The sequence below is a fragment of the Gopherus evgoodei genome, chromosome 2, assembly GCF_007399415.2.
Source record: "Gopherus evgoodei ecotype Sinaloan lineage chromosome 2, rGopEvg1_v1.p, whole genome shotgun sequence".
NCBI lineage: Eukaryota > Metazoa > Chordata > Testudines > Testudinidae > Gopherus > Gopherus evgoodei.
Window position 1 is genome coordinate 137,377,485 of NC_044323.1, and position 17,740 is coordinate 137,395,224.

The window sequence follows — 17,740 nt, forward strand, 5'->3', positions numbered from 1 at the left end:
GGCTGCCTGAGCTTTCAGTCTTTCCTTGCAAGTCAATCAATTCAACATCCTAATCATTTTTATTCCTTTTTTCTGATAATGAGATGCCCAGAACTTAAACAGAATTTAGAAGATCACGTGCGCTTAATATTGTATGTCCTGAAAAATGAAAAGCTTGTATGGAAAGCAGAACTGAACTTCTTGGGTCTGCAAATGTCATGAGTATAAACTCTTTCACAAGACTGCCTATATGTACATATATATAGGCCAAAAATACAAGAACAGCTTTCCTCATGGAATATTGGTTTTTAAGGCCACAAAAATTATGTTTGACTCTCTGAAAGGGTTGGTATAAGTTTCAGCAGAACGTTTCTATTTTATCTAGGCCATTTTGCCCATCCTAAAAACCAAACTTGCCTTTCATCACTAGAGGATGTTCAAATGAGATGAAAGGAGAATGCAGAATATATTGTATATCCTGAAGCATACAAGGTTTCCATTTTATTGGTTGGAGATCATGGGTTTGATTCTCCATTGCCTTGTACAGGTGTAGGCACTTACACCTATCAAATGCTACCACGCCCTTTGAACACCAATTTTGTACTTACTGGGTTTATTTCACTACTATGGCACGCTACTTTTATGCCAAGGTAATTCTAATGAAATCAGTGGTTGTATCTCGGGTCCACTATGTGAAAATTATTACATAAAGCATGAGGCAATGGAGACTTGTTCTTCGTATATCCATAGAGCACAGAATGGGTTTGCTAGGGATATACCACTAGATGCTTTAATAAAACTCTGTGCATGTGTGCAATGCACAGCTGTGATTATATTGGGCCTGATTTACTACTGTGTTTCTCCAGTTTTATGCAGCTATAACGCCATTGGTTTCAAATAAATTGCATTGGTGTAAAACCTCATGACTCAAGCTCTACTAAACTCTGTATGATGGATATATCTTATTCAGCGATGCAGTGAAAACAGCCATAATACAGTTCACTGTACAAAAGTTGGCCTTTTAAATGTGATTTCATAAGAAACTTGTTTTACTTAAGTATATACAAATTTCAGTGACTATCGTGTTCAACAGAATCTCACTCTCTCCCGTTTAATTTCTATTCTGGGGTTTTTCAGTCCCCTTTCTTAGTTTGCGCAAGGGCACCAAGGAACCATCGCCCTATAAGGACTTCTATGCTCTTTTGTAGAAAATCCATGACTTTGCAATGTCAGTCAATTCTTAAAAGAAAATTTAATATATTAAGTTATATGCATAATAGAATTTTTAAAAAAATCTAAAGGGATGATGTGTTATCTACTCGTCTCTCTTAACTTATTGACTCTTGACTCAAATATGACTGATTAAGGTTTAATCTCATCTAGAAATATTTCTTTATAATTTTTTGCTAACTTTTTAGTAAATTCTGAGAGAACCATTGAAAGTGTGCTGTAGGAGACATTACACATTTTTAATTCAGATTTTTCCATTAGATACCTCTCAACAGGCATGTACAAAATTGGGAAAACTAAAGGTGTAGGACACTATTTTGAATATGTTGGGGTTGTGGAATCCCTGTCTTTGGAGGTTTTTAAGAACAGGTTAGACAAATATCTGTCAGGGATGGCCTAGGCTTCAGGGCGGGGGAGGGAGGAGAGAGACTAGATGACTTGTTCAGTTAATGATTACAAATGACATTAAAATTGTTTGGTGACTTTTACATATGTAAAAAGAAGAGGAATTACAAGCTGCAGATGTTTATAAGTTGCCCATCATCATAGTATGTGAGTGCACCCAGGATGAAAGCATCACATTCATTCACAGCATTTCAACAGGCTGATCTATTAGCTTCCCTTTGCGTGCTAATGACACTTCATAGGACATATAGTTTATGCCTCAAAAAACGCACTGTGCAATTGCAAATATGTTAGTACCTTTTCCCAGTCGTATTAAGGAGACCCAAAAGACAGGAGTTTGGGAGTTCCTTCTCTCTGAGATTGGTCTGATAGAAGTTAAGAGAGAGGAGAACTGGGAAGATCCACAGGAAGAGAGTTAGCTCCATTTTGAGACCCACCACAGGAGCAATGACTTCAGGGAGGCAGACACGGGGGGGCAGGGTGTTCAGCTGAGGAGCAGAGTATTGGGGCACACTGGTGAAGGACTAAAGTTCAAGCCAAGGAAAGGTGGAAGTAGTTTAAGTTTATACTTTTGGTTTCAGGTTTTTTGGAGAACTCCAGAGAAGATTGCTGTGAGCCACCACCCTGAAGAAACAGTAATGTCTGAGACATTGTAGTGCCTGAGAGGAATACAGGTACACAGTGGGCCCAGGAAGGGGCTGTAAAAAAGGCCTGCTGATAGGTTGAGGTAGGAGGAAGCCTGGGGGGAAGCAGGGGAGGGGAAGGGCTGAATAATCAGACCTTGCATGTTCACTAGAACCCAAAGGAGAGGGAGAGTCTGATTCCCCTTTTGGCCCTCCAAAAACAATGCCAGGACCCTGGAGGCCAGGGGTCAAAGGATTCGTATGTCTGGATTTGGACCACAAACTCAGCATGAGGTGTCAGACTTTAGTTTGTTGGACTTGCTTTCTTACCCCAGAAGAGAAGGACTATAAATCACCTGGCTAGAGGGTTACATCTCACAAAGAAACAGACTGCTCCAGGACTGGACCAGCTGTGGCAGAGGGCACTAGATGAGGAGAGCCCGATATGCTTTGCCCAGGGACAAAGGAGACGCATGAACAGTGAGTCCATCTTCTACAAGCCCCTATATATCATCTTTCTGAAATGTGACTGAACCTCTACATAGCTAATATATTAAATGATGCACTTAAATATACCTAGACTTAGTCACAGAGATACCAGTCATTATTTTCCTCAATTTATGCATTTGAAAAACTATATCGATTGAAAAAATACATTTAATGTTATGATAGATATTTTTGGCTTAAAAGATTGGTTTCCTCATTATCCAAGGCAATGAGAGTTAAATTATATTTTTATAAATTTCAAGTACAAATTGACCAAACTATGTAATATACCAGACTATAAAAAAGCAAGCAACAACTTTTTCAGAAAAATGTATTTGCAATTCAACTGATCATACAAAAAGCATTAAATGTTTTAAAAGTTCTAAATATTTTTAGAAGTGCTATGGTATCACCATTCATTGCAACTACATTCCGGAGTACTGTAAAGTCCAGGCCACATTATCCTTATTTGTGTAGCACAGTGAGCATTATCTTTATACTGAGGTCACTCTCATCACAACCTCTCCAGAACTGTTGTCTTCTGATGAATCCTCATGAGGTCTCATTCGATTGAACAGATGCAGCAATACATAGCCACACTGAAATCTTGGAGAGGTTAACTGTGTTGGATGAATTAAATTTCTGTTTCTAAATGCAGTTAGTGGTAACCACAATGTCCTACCCGGTGAAGATGCTCCTCGATTGCTCTCTTCTATGTCTGTAGCTTTATCATAATTTAATACATCCCAGTGAAGATTAACAGCCCTCCAGCGCTTAAACACTCTGTAAACTGATGCACCTTCATGTACAATTAGTCCTGAAATTTAAGGAAAGAATGATTAGTTACTACACAATAATCTTGGACTCCATTTTAAGAGGGAATGAATGAAGATGTAAATTTAACCACATTTATCACATTGCAACTTGCAGGTGTCTATCAAATTAAGATGAGGATCCCTGTGAGTATCTTAACTTTAATAATACAAATAACTGTCCATAAAAGATACAGAGGTCTTATACAATCAGCCAGCAATTTATCTGAACTATTTCAGGTAAACTTTAGGTCTCCTTCCCTGCGGTTTGCTGGCTGGCTCCGGGACCGAGAGAGCAAACCGCGGCGAAGCTGGTTTCCTTTCCCGGTTTGCTCTCTCGGTCCCGGAACCCCGAGCAAGCAGGTCTCCTTCCCTGCGGTTTGCTGGCTGGCTCCGGGACCGAGAGAGCAAACCGCGGCGAAGCTGGTTTCCTTTCCCGGTTTGCTCTCTCGGTCCCGGAACCCCGAGCAAGCAGGTCTCCTTCCCTGCGGTTTGCGGGCTGGCTCCGGGACCGAGAGAGCAAACCGCGGCGAAGCTGGTTTCCTTTCCCGGTTTGCTCTCTCGGTCCCGGAACCCCGAGCAAGCAGGTCTCCTTCCCTGCGGTTTGCTGGCTGGCTCCGGGACCGAGAGAGCAAACCGCGGCGTTCCCGGTTTGCTCTCTCGGTCCCGGAACCCCGAGCAAGCAGGTCTCCTTCCCTGCGGTTTGCTGGGTGGCTCCGGGACCGAGAGAGCAAACCGGGAAAGGAAACCAGCTTGATTACCAGAGGCTTCCTCCTTCCACGGAGGTCAAGAAAAGCGCTGGTAACTGTCTACATTGGATTACCAGCGCTGGTGATCCAGCGCTGGATCCTCTACACCCGAGACAAAACGGGAGTACGGCCAGCGCTGCAAACAGGGAGTTGCAGCGCTGGTGGTGCCCTGCAGATGTGTACACCTTCAAAGTTGCAGCGCTGTAACTCCCTCACCAGCGCTGCAACTTTCTGATGTAGACAAGCCCTCAGAGTGTACATCATAATTTTACCCCCTCTTCCTTATCGTCAGTGTAATGAGAATCTAAATTTTTAAATGAAAATTTCTAGCCTTTATGGTTATTAAGGAAACCTTCTGTATGTGAACTGAACATAACCAATGTTATCTGATGCCTTGTCTATACTAGAAAAGTGCATTGATTTAACTAAATTGACATAAAAATCAATCATTCCATTGCATTAGTAAATTACCAACTGAAACTGAATTAATCCTTGCATATACTAATTTAAGTTTAGCTTAAGTGCTTCTATGTTAGGGATTTTTACTAGAGGCCTCATCCTCATACAGATCTCCTTCTGTGGATATTCATTAGTTTGAGCAGCTTATCTAAACTGGTATAAGGCACTCAAACAGATTTAAGAGCATCCTCCACATTCTTAGTTCTTCTCTGTGTACCTATAGCCTGACACAGCCTGAAACAACAGTTGTAATAAGTGTGAATTCCCCCTATTACTCCAATATGGCATTAATTCTGAATATTGTCTCAGGGAAATAACTGAGATGTCAACATTAACTGTTATTTCACAAGCAGGGTTTGGAGTGGTGTATTTTATTCTTTCTGTTCAAATCTCAGAAGGCCAGAGAACAGGGATCCATTCTTGAGATTTGCAGAGATCCAGAGAATCTTTTTAAGTATCCCTCAAAGGAAACATGGCTCATTTGATCTCCTGTATAGAATCACTTACTCTTAGGCTCACATCCAGCAAATATTTACATACATGCTTAATTGTCAGTATGTGACTTCAGTGGAATTGACTTCAGTGGAATTATTCAAATGTTCAAAGCTCAGCCTGTGATCAAGTGTTTACAATACGGGCCTTTACTAATAATGCTTATTGCTGTGAGTAGTTTCATTGGCTGGATTCTATTTGTAGGATCAAGGCCTATCAGAATAGTAGTTCATCAAAGACTAAACGCTCAAAAGAAAATATATCTGGAAGCTTTAGCCAAGTCATCTCCAGTGAGTAACACCAGTTCCTGAAAAGAAATAATTCTCATAGAGAAAATTTAGTTTTTCCTTTTTGTCTTAAATTTTAAAAAAATAGAAAACTTTAGCAATTTTTAATAGGTACTGACAAATCTTTATAGAGAAAATTAAGATATTTTTGTTTTTAGAGATGGATTTTTTTAAGGTTGCTAGCGCTATAGTTCAATTGAAAATGTGGTTGGTTCCAACTAGGATTTTTTTGGTTTTGAAAAGGGAAACTTGTGGTGTGTCACCATAAGTTTTTTCTTTTTCAAACTTCCTGTAAGGAAAAAAAAAGGGGAGATGGGATGTCCTAAAATGGTTAATGTCCCATATTGTCACTATCAACAAAGCCAGCAGAATATTAGATGTTCACTCCTTCTCTCAACTATGGCTGTTTTTTTCATGTAGCTAAATGACATATTTTGAGCTTGCAATAAAATTACTTCATGTTTTATAAACCTGCTGCCTGTGTATTTAGGAAATTGAACTATAATGAACATGAAGTTAGCCACTTATTGCCATATTTACCTGATAATGATCAGGATTCTGATTATCATCAGTGAAGGAATTACTGGCAAGGAAAAGATACCAAATTTCATTACTGAAATACTTAATGGAACTCTATTTTTCATCAATATTAAAATGTTTCTAAGATTATTTGCTACTCTGTTTGTGACTATAGCATCTAGGAAATATTCTTTTTCTACTCTTGCCCATATGAAAAATTATCTGTACAATACAATGACTGAAGATCACCATGAATGGATTAGTTCATGCAAGGATGCTTTTTCATCAAGAGATGATCCAGGACATAAACAGATTGATAGAAAATGCAACTGATTGCTTCGGAAGATAGTCAGGACCTCAATGCTTATTGCTTGCCTGAATCATTAGGAAGTATGCAATTCACTAGATTTAATAAAGAAAAAGCTAACTTGCATTCTGGTCTGCCTTGTTTCCCAGTAGTAAAATTGTAGAGCTGTTACTGTGTAGCCAATCATTAGAAGTATGATTGAATAGATAGTGTCAAGCCCAGCATCAAAAGTGTGAGGGAAAAGGACAAGTGGAAAATCCTGGCACTGAAGATTCAGAACCTTTTTCTGTCATCTTCTTAGTGAAAGAAGGTGTTAACAATAATTGATTTCTGAATGTATTGTCTTCATAGAGTCTAATTGTAGGAGTTGTGTGTTTAGCCAGGGAACTACAAAAATATTTGAGAATAGTAGCTGGCTTTTGAGAGTTCACACTATTCCCTTGATCCCAACATTCATAAATAGAGGGCACAAAGATCTGGTCCCCTCTAACCATCCTTCAATTCCCCTCTACCTCCAGAAGCCCTATTGTACTTAGGATCTAAAGCAGAAAAGGTCCATGTTGCTCTATGGAGGGAACACGTTTGAGAACAAAGAGTTGTGGTTTCTCCTAACACTACCTCCCCAGGACCACACTGTAGGAGACTAGTTAGTACTGATTCCCTGAGGACAGCTGAGAAGTCCTGCTAGCTAAACAATGACTTGAACCACTGCCCTCTCAAAGCCTGCTTCTGCCCTTGATGCCATTTTAGGAAAGAGTAATTTGTGACTTCCTGTAGCAGCCATAAAGACTTCAGGTAAGGGCACACTGTGGATATATGATATTGAAGCTGCCATCCTCCTAAATTGAGTGAATCCTGAGCTTCAGCTCATTCATAATGACTGGCTGCATAGTCATATCCACTTAGTTTTTGACCTGAGATGGTTTAACGTTCTACAAAGGCCACAAATGACCTCTTCAACTTTCTAAATTGCTTAGTCCTGTCTAAGTAGTAGCTCTCTGGATATATAGGGTGTACAATTTTCCTTCCAAAGCTCTAGACATTCTGGTGAGGTGAACACAAATAGTGATATAAACTGACTGAGATCGAAGTCCAACACAGTTCTTACTAGAAATGTGAAGTGATTCCTAAATACAATCATATCTTTATGTTGTACAGTATAAGATCTGTAGGCCATAGCTCTTTATGGCAAGGACTCTCTCTTTAGTACATCCTTGGCACTGTATGAACATAATGGGGCCATGATCCTGATTAGGCCTTTAAGTGCTACTGTAATTTAAATTATTAAGGGCCTGCAACTCTGCTGGGTCTCTTTATTTGCCTTCTTATTTTTCAACCATTAAGGTGCACACACATTACATTTACAAACCTTTCTCTGAAACCATAAGGGCTAAAAACTTTTTTAAATGAAAGCAGATATTCTCATATACTCATCTTGTCTCAAGGAGCTGTTGGTTTAAATAAAACACTAAATACCACAAGACTCGCAATTAAACAGATCTGGCAACACTAGATAAGCTAGAAGGGGCAACTTCTGAAGAGTTTCCCATCATTTTCTCCCCTAACACTGAGTCTGACTTTACATCTGGCACAACTACTGATCCCAGGGACTCAAGTGAAGGGGGTCAAGGGATTTTCACTGGTGCCTTCACCTTCTTGTAGGACACTTTCTAGGGGAGTCCTGGAGGATTGAGTTCCTGGAGCTTTATCCGGATGGATCTGACCTGGCAGAATCCAAGAAACCCATATCCTCAATCTCTAAGATTTAAGCAAACTGATTGCAGTGCAGTCTGGCCAGATCCAACAGTAGGAGCACCTTTTCTTCTTAGTGTGATGTCTTTCAGAAATAGTACCACTGTAAGAACTTTCCTTGACTCCATACAAAGAATCTGAATCCTGAGTCGATGGAACAAATTTCAAAAGTCCCTGCAAACACCTTTACAAGAAGACAATCCTATTCAACCTGTGATTTGGCATCAGGCTACAGCACCAAAACTGGCTTTGTCACCACAAAAAATGTATAATTAATGAATTTTTCAGTTCACTAGCAATTATCTCTTCTCCTACGCCCCTAAAAAATCATTTTGGGTCACACTAGAACCAAAATTTTCCAAAATGTTTGGCAAAGCAAAAAGTCTACAATTCATTTCAGATTGAACAAAATGTTTCATTTTGATTTTGATCATTTCTAAATGCTTTGATTTTTTAAAATAAAATTAAGGCAAATTTTGAAAGTACTTTTTGAACCAAAAAGCAAAACGTTCACTTTAAAAATGTTGAAGTGATTTTTTTTCAGAATTGTTAAGACTTTTTTTACCTAAAGAATTAAGCAAAATTGACACAAAAACATGAAATATTTCAGCATCACTAAATCTTCATTTTTTGCTGTAAAACATTTAAGCTGAAATATTTTGTCCAGCTCTAGTTGCCATGCTACTCATGCCAGAGAACATCTTCCAGAAGACGGTCTCCCAGAATTGTGCCTCTTGGAGGAGCAGATTCTGAAGCAAAGTCTTAGTCCTTGTGGGCCCTTTTAGAGTCGGCCTTGCAAGCTTGACAACTTTTAGCTAAATGCTCTTCCCTATGGAATAAATTGCCTGTCTCAAGTAGGGACCATCACAGGACAAAAGGAAAACCCTTAAAACTATTGTTTAGATGGGTCCACAAAAATGTGTGAATTGATCAAACAATTAACATGAAATATAAATAAATCTAACTTTAACAATACAACTATTTAAAAAACCATTTACAACTAGATTTGTCTGACATGAAGGAAAAGAGTTGGTGAGTAGAAAGATACTGCAGTACAGTTAGAGGAAGAGGTTATTTATACCATTGGTCTAAAGAATGTTAGAGTGGGGGAATTGTACACACACTGACAACTTACTACTTCAAAAAGGTTCCGTTACCACGTACTTAGTCATTCTTCTCCAATAGTGTAACTATGTGGAGGCAATATGATGAAGGAGAGCAGCCAGGTCCAAGCAATGGAAGAGTGGGAAGCTAATGTACTATTCCTTAAGGAATCCTTAAAGTTTTTGAATCCTAAATTCCTTTAATGAAAATACCTTGAGCACTCTCTCTCTCTCTCTCTCTCTCTGATAATCCCAACAGGGACTCACTAATCTCTGGCAATATCAATGTGTACAGCTTTGACTGGCCACAGTTCCATTTAGTTCAAATGTGAAATACTTCTCTGCAAATCTTGCATGCTGTGGAAGTTTTCCTGTGAGAACAACTTCATGCCCAGTTCAGATGCAGAATTACATACAGAATTGCCATATTTGACACTGATGTGATTAGAAGGGAATGCTGTAAGGAGGGACCCAGAATTCCCAGGGAAGATCAGAAGAGGATTAATTGAACAATGGACACAAATTTAACCTACATGTTAAAATGTGTAAGTTAAATTGATATTGATAGAACACTGTCCTCTGCACAGAGAGTAAGAAGAGTCTTGTAATACAAGGCAACGTTATTCTTTGTTAAATGTTACGAAAGTGAACTTCCTGTAAAACTGGATAGGCTGCAAATGGAAATGAACAGAGAATCCACATAAGTTATTTAGTGGGTGGCATACTGGTGAGCTGTAAGCTTTGACAGTTTTCTCTTGGTACAAATGAATGACAAGGCTGGCAGATTAAAATGTATGAGATATTTTTTAATATTACTTATTGGATAAGACTGTGGATTGATGCAATTAAATCAGATTTAATGGAAAAATACTAAAAATAATCTGTTAAAGTTTCTAAATGTGAAGGTTTTTAATATAACTGTATTTCTCACTAGCCAATTATTGAACTTCATTTCAAAATTATAAAAACAATAACACTTCAAGCAGTACAGATATTACATTTCTCAAGGTTGCTGAAAACATTTTATTGTTTATGCAGAGCCACAGATGTACATGACTTTAGAAAACTGGAATAGGTCTTTAGTCATGGAGTTTACAACTCAAGCCCTGACCATGAAATTAACTATCCATGAGTGCACCCTTGTGCCTATACAAATCCCCACTGAAATCAGTGAGGTTTTTCATGGGTGCAGGGACTCATCCACAGGGAGTTTATTGCAGAATGATCACAAATAAAGGGGTGGGGCACTTAACTTTTAGACTTGTGCTTCGTAACACTTCTGTTGGCTGCATCAACACTGCACAGGTCATAGTGTGTGAGGAACAAGAGTATAGCATACATCTACTTGTTAGTCCTTTTACATAATTTAGAGCTAGTGGGTAAGAATTAAAGAGTAAGACAAAAACTTTCTAATGTAATAAAATCATTGCCCACTGAACTGCTGTTAGAAAGTTATATCTGTCATCAGATTATCTTGTGGGTTTTTTAGATCATTCAGAAATCCAAACATTTGCATTCTAAAGAATTTAATTCAGATATTTTCAGTTAAAGCAATTACTCAGATTAAAGTCCTTTATCCTATAGAAGTTATAATAACAGACACCTCTAACACAGAGTGAAGTTGGAGATGCTAATAGATACTTTAAAAATTTGTAAGTGATCTTGGATGCACATGTTTAAAATACAATAGGCTGCAGAAGATTACTTGAAAGTATATTGAACCTGAATGGTCTGAGCTGATCAGAAGTACAAAAATGCTGCACAATTATCAAACCAGTTAATCAGTTATTTCTTAATTCCCAGACACAAGTTTAGTCATTTAAAGTTATTAGGTAACATAATTGTTTTTTTAAAAAAAACCTACACATTAATCTTGCTACCATTTATTAAAAGTTAATGTTCAAGTAAGGAAACTATAGTTACAAAATGTAGATAGGGATGCTAATTCAATGGCTCTCAAACTTTTGTATTGGTGACCCCTTTCACAAACCAAGCCTCTGAGTGTGACCTCCTTATAAATTAAAAACACTTTTTTGTATATTTAATACCATTATAAATGCTGGAGGCAAGGCAGGATTTAGGGTGGAGGCTGACAGCTCGCGACCTTCCATGTAATAACCTCATGACCCCCCTGAGGGGTCCTGACCCCCCGTTTGAGAACCCCTGTGCTAAATAATGCTATTAGTATTAATTATAAGACTGTAGTTATATGCATATATTTAGATATCTAAGGCCACTCGCAAGTTTCCAAGTATCACTACTGTATATTGTTTTAAATCTAGATGTGAAAATTTACACTGGACATTTCAGTGACTACTTTATAACTCCTAGCAGGTCTTTCTTAGAATTGAATTTCCTCATTAGTACATCCACAACCCTGTTCCATTGATACATTTAGTTCTATAACTACACGAATGTATTTTTATCTGTCTACAGATACTAAGCAATACATTTTGAACTGATAAGAGTTTGATTTTTGTAACAAATTAAATCAGTGAAAAAATTCAATTAACACAATGTTTCAAATAACTATGTTATCAACTGAACTGTATGATAATGTATACATGGTATAGTAAGAGGCATATATAAAATTGAGTTAACAGCAACATTTGCAAAGCATTTTGAGATTTTTTTTAATTAAAAGAATCATATGGCATTTCATCATGTTATCGATATAAATATTCTGTGAACCTTTCTTCAAATTACTGTGCCTTACTTACTCTAAGAGTGACTAGAATTCCTTTATTTTTACTTTAGTGTAACCTCTTTGACATTCAGCTCATAGTTGCTTTACTAACTATTTAAAAGTTTTTATTTAGACATTTTGGGGTCAATATATTAAAGGAAGTGCGTATACTCACACGCACAAAAGCTTTCAGAAAGTTTTATCTTCACTCTTTAAGAGTTCTGATGACATCATAAACCACTTGAGCTCTGCTTTCATAGTATAATTAATAAATTAAAATACTTAGCACTTATATAGTGTGTTTTATCTGTTTAGGATGTCAACAGAACTCTTGAATTAGTTCCTTCATCTCACCGCAGCAGTGCAGCCTATCCATTATATTCTATTTCTAGCATAGTGATTCACACAACTCTGTTCAGTGTAGTTCTAGATATGTAGTTGTACAAGAAAATCCTTCAGATACCTATTCTATCCTTGACGTAAAGACTAACTCTCTTTAGCAACAAAGGAAGATTTGAGAGAACAGAACTATCATTAGTCCTTTTCATCAAATCTTTGTTGTAATTTCACCTACTGACCCTCCTACACTTTACTATCCTTTTAAATTTCAAAGTAGGCAAAACTGATTGTGATTCTGGGAATTTAACATTTAGGGAAAGTGATTTGAACAGTCTGAGGGTTGGGTTTTTGTTTGGTTCCTCTCTCACAGTGTCTCTACTTTTATAAAAGTCAAGTGTTTGCTAAATATGTCAGCTAAGAATAAATAAGTAGAAAATTGAAGAGCTAAGGAAGTTTGACCCATAGTTATACTCTTAAACCCAATCTGTACTGATTAATGTTTTGAGCTTACCTATGCACACTAGATCCATAAAACCATACATTCCATAGCAGATTTGAAAAAGGATGTCCTTTCTTTGCCATACTGCATAGGGGCTGAAGGCTGACCATAGAAGCCAAGTCACACTTGCTACTAAGAACAGAGATCCTAAGATTACAGCAATCATCTGCACTTTCTCAACCAGTGTTATTGTAATGCGTTGCCACTAGAAGAGAAACAAAGTAGTGTAAGATAAAATATTACTTTTTGAAAACTTACATTCAACTCCAGTTTTCTCCTGAAACCAGAAATCATTTAAATATTCATACAAATCTTCATAGATCTTTGCTAATATTCTTGACACTACAATTTATGAGGGAAAAAAAGACAGACTAGTAGTATAGAAATTGGTTATGTTAAAGTTTTTTTAATGTTGTCCATATCACCATCTAGAAATGTACTTTGGAAGATTTACATTTATTTCAATCCTGCTATGAATACACAGGACAAAAATATTCAGTATCGGAAAATGCAGCTTGTCTTTCACATCTCTATAATGAGTAGCATCAAGACACTGTGGGAAGGACAATATCAAAGCCTTAGGGTCACAGACCAGGAAAAGGCTGTGTGCTTTAGTGGGCTTCATACAGAATGGGAGTCCAAGTAATAAACTTCACAGGCAAAAATTGTTTAAAATAAACCTTATAGCAAGAGGATGGATTTGCAGAAGATGGCCTAATGGTAAATCCAGTCACAAGTGGCATATTATGAAGGAATAGTTTGTTTCCTACAACTAAAGTACTATATATATGCATTTAATCAGTATTTAAAAGCTGTAGAACTATATTTGAATTTTATTAGGGTCATGTATTCAATAGCAAAATCATTTCATACTTCTCAGCTACTGCCATATAGCACCTTTGGCAGTTTTATGCTTTATAATGCTATCAGTTAGACATTTCTGTTCTTCTCTTCTCACATTTACCAAAGTGAGATGGAACAAGAATAACTTTGTGCTAAATGTTAGAAATCAAAACAACACTCTTAAATGTAATAAAAAATAATTTTCATGAGTCACATAATTGTTAAGAATTAGTAGGAGCATTGACAGCAGATCGAGGGAAGTGATTATTCCCCTCTATTCGACACTGGTGAGGCCACATCTGGAGTATTGAATCCAGTTTTGGTCCCCCCACTACAGAAGGGATGTGGACAAATAGGAGAGAATCCAGGGGAGAGCAACAAAAATGATTACAGAGCTGGGGCACGAGGAGAGGCTGAGGGAACTGGGGTTATTTAGTCTGGAGAAGAGAAGGGGGTGGGGGGATTTGATAGCAGCCTTCAACTACCTGAAGGGGGTGGTCCCAAAGAGGCTGGTGCTAGACTGTTCTCAGTGGTAGCAGATGACAGAACAAAGAGTAATGGTCTCAAGTTGCAGTGGGGGAGGTCTAGGTTGGATATTAGGAAACACTATTTCACTAGGAGGGTAGTGAAGCACTGGAATGGATTACCTAGGGAGGTAGTGCAATCTCCATCCTTAGAGATTTTTAAGGCCTGGCTTGACAAAGCCTTGGCTGGGATGATTTAGTTGGTGTTGAACAGGGGATTGGTCTAGATGTCCTGAGGTCTCTTCCAACCCTAATATTCTATGATTCTAGATTAAATTGTTTAAAATATGTGGAAAAGGTTAGCGACAAACTGATAACTAAACAAAACCTTCACACACTGCAATTTTGGCAAGTTTGAGGTTCCTTTTTAAATAAACTTATGGTCATATGAGCTTCTCTTTGGTTTTGGGTTTTGTTGTTTAATTCACAACTGGGAAAGAGGCAGAGACAATTGCTTTTCGTAAGTGAGTCTATTGTTTTTTGCCAATATCTTTTGATAATTAGCAATCTTCATTTCCAGGATGGCTGGTACGCCTTTATCTACTCTTTGCTTTTGAAAGCAGAAATGTGGGTGTGAGATACAAATCCTTGGAAACTTAGGTCCCTAAGACCCATCCACCAGTAAAGTTCCCTACATGCCAGAATTTCTGCTGGTGGGCATGCGCAATAGCACCTAACTCCTGATGCCGCTGAGCTGCTCCGCATTCCAGCTCATGTCTAATCCCTGCTGAGATTCACAAACTAGGTATTCCCTTGCCTATTACACCTGCACAAGCTGATGTGGTCACCAGACTCTTGGCATGCCTACCACACCAAAGACAGCTAGGGATAGAGAGAGCAAGTCCCACTATCTCCATCAGCCCTGTGGTAAGAGCACTCACCTGGGATGTGGGAGACCCAGAATTCAACAGGTGCGCTGCTTAATTTGGAGCAGGGACTTAGACCCATGTCGCCCAGGTGAGTGCACTAACCACCCAACTATTCTGCATGCATCTCTTTCAATCTCTCTTGTTGAAGTAGTTCCACTTTGTATAACTAATGAAATATTCATTGGGCCAGAAAGAGATGAAAATTATTCTATAATCCAGAAGTTAAAGCACTCATCTGGAAGATACAAAAACTGAGTTTAAGTTCCTTCTCCAATTCAGGCAGAACAGGGATTTGAAAACAGATCTCCTACATCCCAGATGAGTACCCTAATTACTGGGCTATCAGCTGTAATGGAGTGGGGGAAGGGGTTCTTTGATGGGGTGCATAAACCCTATACCAAGAAAGTGAGGGTTAATGAACTTCTCTGGCCTCAAGCAGCCCTGCCTCACCACACTTGCAAGGCATGTCAGGCTTGGAGAGAAGATCTAAAAAATATAAGCTCAGCTAATGGGAGATCTGGAAGGGGAACAGACCTTTGCTCTTCAGCCCTAAAGTGCCTGGCTGAAGGCAGGAGCTGCTTGGGCTAACTGCATTTTGAAGCCCTTGCCAAGACAATGGAGAGCTTGAGTCCGAAACAGTATTTTGGGACTATTACTAGAGACTTGCCTGCAAGTGCCAAACTGGGCTGGCTATGGCCTATCAGCAGCTGCCTGAAGGAAGTGTCCTGCCATGACCTTGTGTTGGTTCATTTGTGTTTGGTTTGCCTTTTGATCTTTGATAGCCCTGGAAGGGGTGAACTTCTACAGATTCAGTTGGAGGGCTTAGTCTCCCACAACCAGACTTGTATTTTTGGCTGCCTGGAGATGGAAGACCAAAGGCCGTTGTGAGTTCAGAATCCTGTCATGCTTGTCAACATATCTATTAAAGTGACATCATCATAGGACCTAATCACATCAGCCATACCATCAGGGACTCATTCACCTGCACATCTACCAATGTGATATATGCCATCATATGCCAGCAATGCCCCTCTGCCATGTACATTGGCCAAACCGGACAGTCTCTACGCAAAAGAATTAATAGACACAAATCTGAACATCAGGAATCATAACACTCAAAAACCAGTAGGAGAACGCTTTAACCTGTCTGGTCATTCAATGACAGACCTGCGGGTGGCAATTTTGCAACAGAAAAGCTTCGAAAACAGAGTCCAATGAGAAACTGCTGAGCTGGAATTGATATGCAAACTAGATACAATCAACTTGGGCTTAAATAGGGACTGGGAATGGCTGAGCCATTACAAATATTGAATCTATCTCCCCTTGTAAGTATTCTCACACTTCTTATCAAACTGTCTGTACTGGGCTATCTTGATTATCACTTCAAAAGTTTTTTTCTCTTACTTAATTGGCCTCTCAGAGTTGGTAAGACAACTCTCACCTTTTCATGCTCTCTGTATGAGTATATATATCTCCTCAATATATGTTCCATTTTATGCAACCGAAGAAGTGGGCTGTAGCCCACGAAAGCTTATGCTCAAATAAATTTGTTGGTCTCTAAGGTGCCACAAGTACTCCTGTTCTTTTTGCGGATACAGACTAACACGGATGCTACTCTGAAACCTGTCAATTTGGCATGTTCAATCTTAAAGAAATTTCCCTCTTGAATTTTAAAATGGGTGTATTTTTTTAATGAATAGATACTTGAGTCCTAGCTAGCACTTCATTGTCCTTGCAAGATCCAGTATAGAACTGGATACAATCCAGTATACAATCCTGCCCACAAAATCAAAAGCTTTGCATTACAGAAGTGCAAAAGCTGTAAATACCGTACCAACTTCTCTCATATGGACTATAATACATTGGTTCATAGAGATTCTGTTTTGCGAGTTGCATGTGTGAAAAGTTTGTAGTGTAGGGCCCAAATTTTGTATTTCCCCACATTGTAAAATTTTTTGAATACTTCAGCCAAAATTGTGAAAGGACCCCAAAAATCTCCAAATGAAAACTTTTATCCAGACATAAGTTTTCCAGTGGTTCTGTTTATCTCTCAGGTTTTAGTTAGTAACCAGTTATTGTGAACTGATAGTATTTAGAAGTAGGTATAGTAACTTCTGGTAGCAAAAATACTTGTTTTAGTTTAATACAAAAATGACCCTTCTACATCAGCATTCTTTGTTATGACACATTAGAATACATTCTCACAGAAATGAGATTTCATAAATATGCACTACAGAAAGTCTATTTCCACTAATCACAAAGCACAGCTAGCATGAAAGTTTGTTTTTCTGAAACTTATCTGAAATACACAGTTATAGTAATTTCATATGAATAAGGCCCTTCTTGTAGGCAGTCACTCGCTAAACAATTGAAGACTTTTTGTCATAAGAACAAGACTCGTTTTATGGAATCAAAAACTATTTAAGCTTTGTCTAATTGGCTATGATTATTTATAGCTCTTTACTACACACCATGTTGCATGCTGTTAAAAGATTAAATGACTGTAACATCACATGAATTACTTACCATCAGCAAGTTCTTTCAGTGTAATTGTTGCTGTTTGTCTCAATCTTTTAATGGGAGTTAATGTTGAGAGGCTGCACTAAGCATTTTATAAACTGATTTAACATTCAAAATTGAATTAATTTAGTTATTGAAATGAAAAACTGTAATTCTATTTTAAACCATTATTTGCAACAAATATTTCTCATTTTCTTAATTTGGTAACTTGCCTAAATAAGGTGTTATGAAACATGAATATAAATTGCTCCCTTTAT

The 17,740-nt window shown here is 38.1% G+C and overlaps 1 protein-coding gene across 1 annotated transcript in view; it reads right to left on the bottom strand.

Annotated features, from left to right (window-relative positions):
• Nucleotides 1-3,021: 3,021 nt before the first annotated feature.
• MARCHF11 (membrane associated ring-CH-type finger 11) overlaps nt 3,022-17,740 on the bottom strand; it is a 78,110-nt gene continuing 63,391 nt past the window's right edge. The window contains 2 exon segments of the mRNA XM_030549405.1: nt 3,022-3,540; nt 12,740-12,932. Of these exon segments, the coding sequence (XP_030405265.1) occupies nt 3,218-3,540; nt 12,740-12,932 (516 nt within the window). The 3' untranslated portion in view covers nt 3,022-3,217.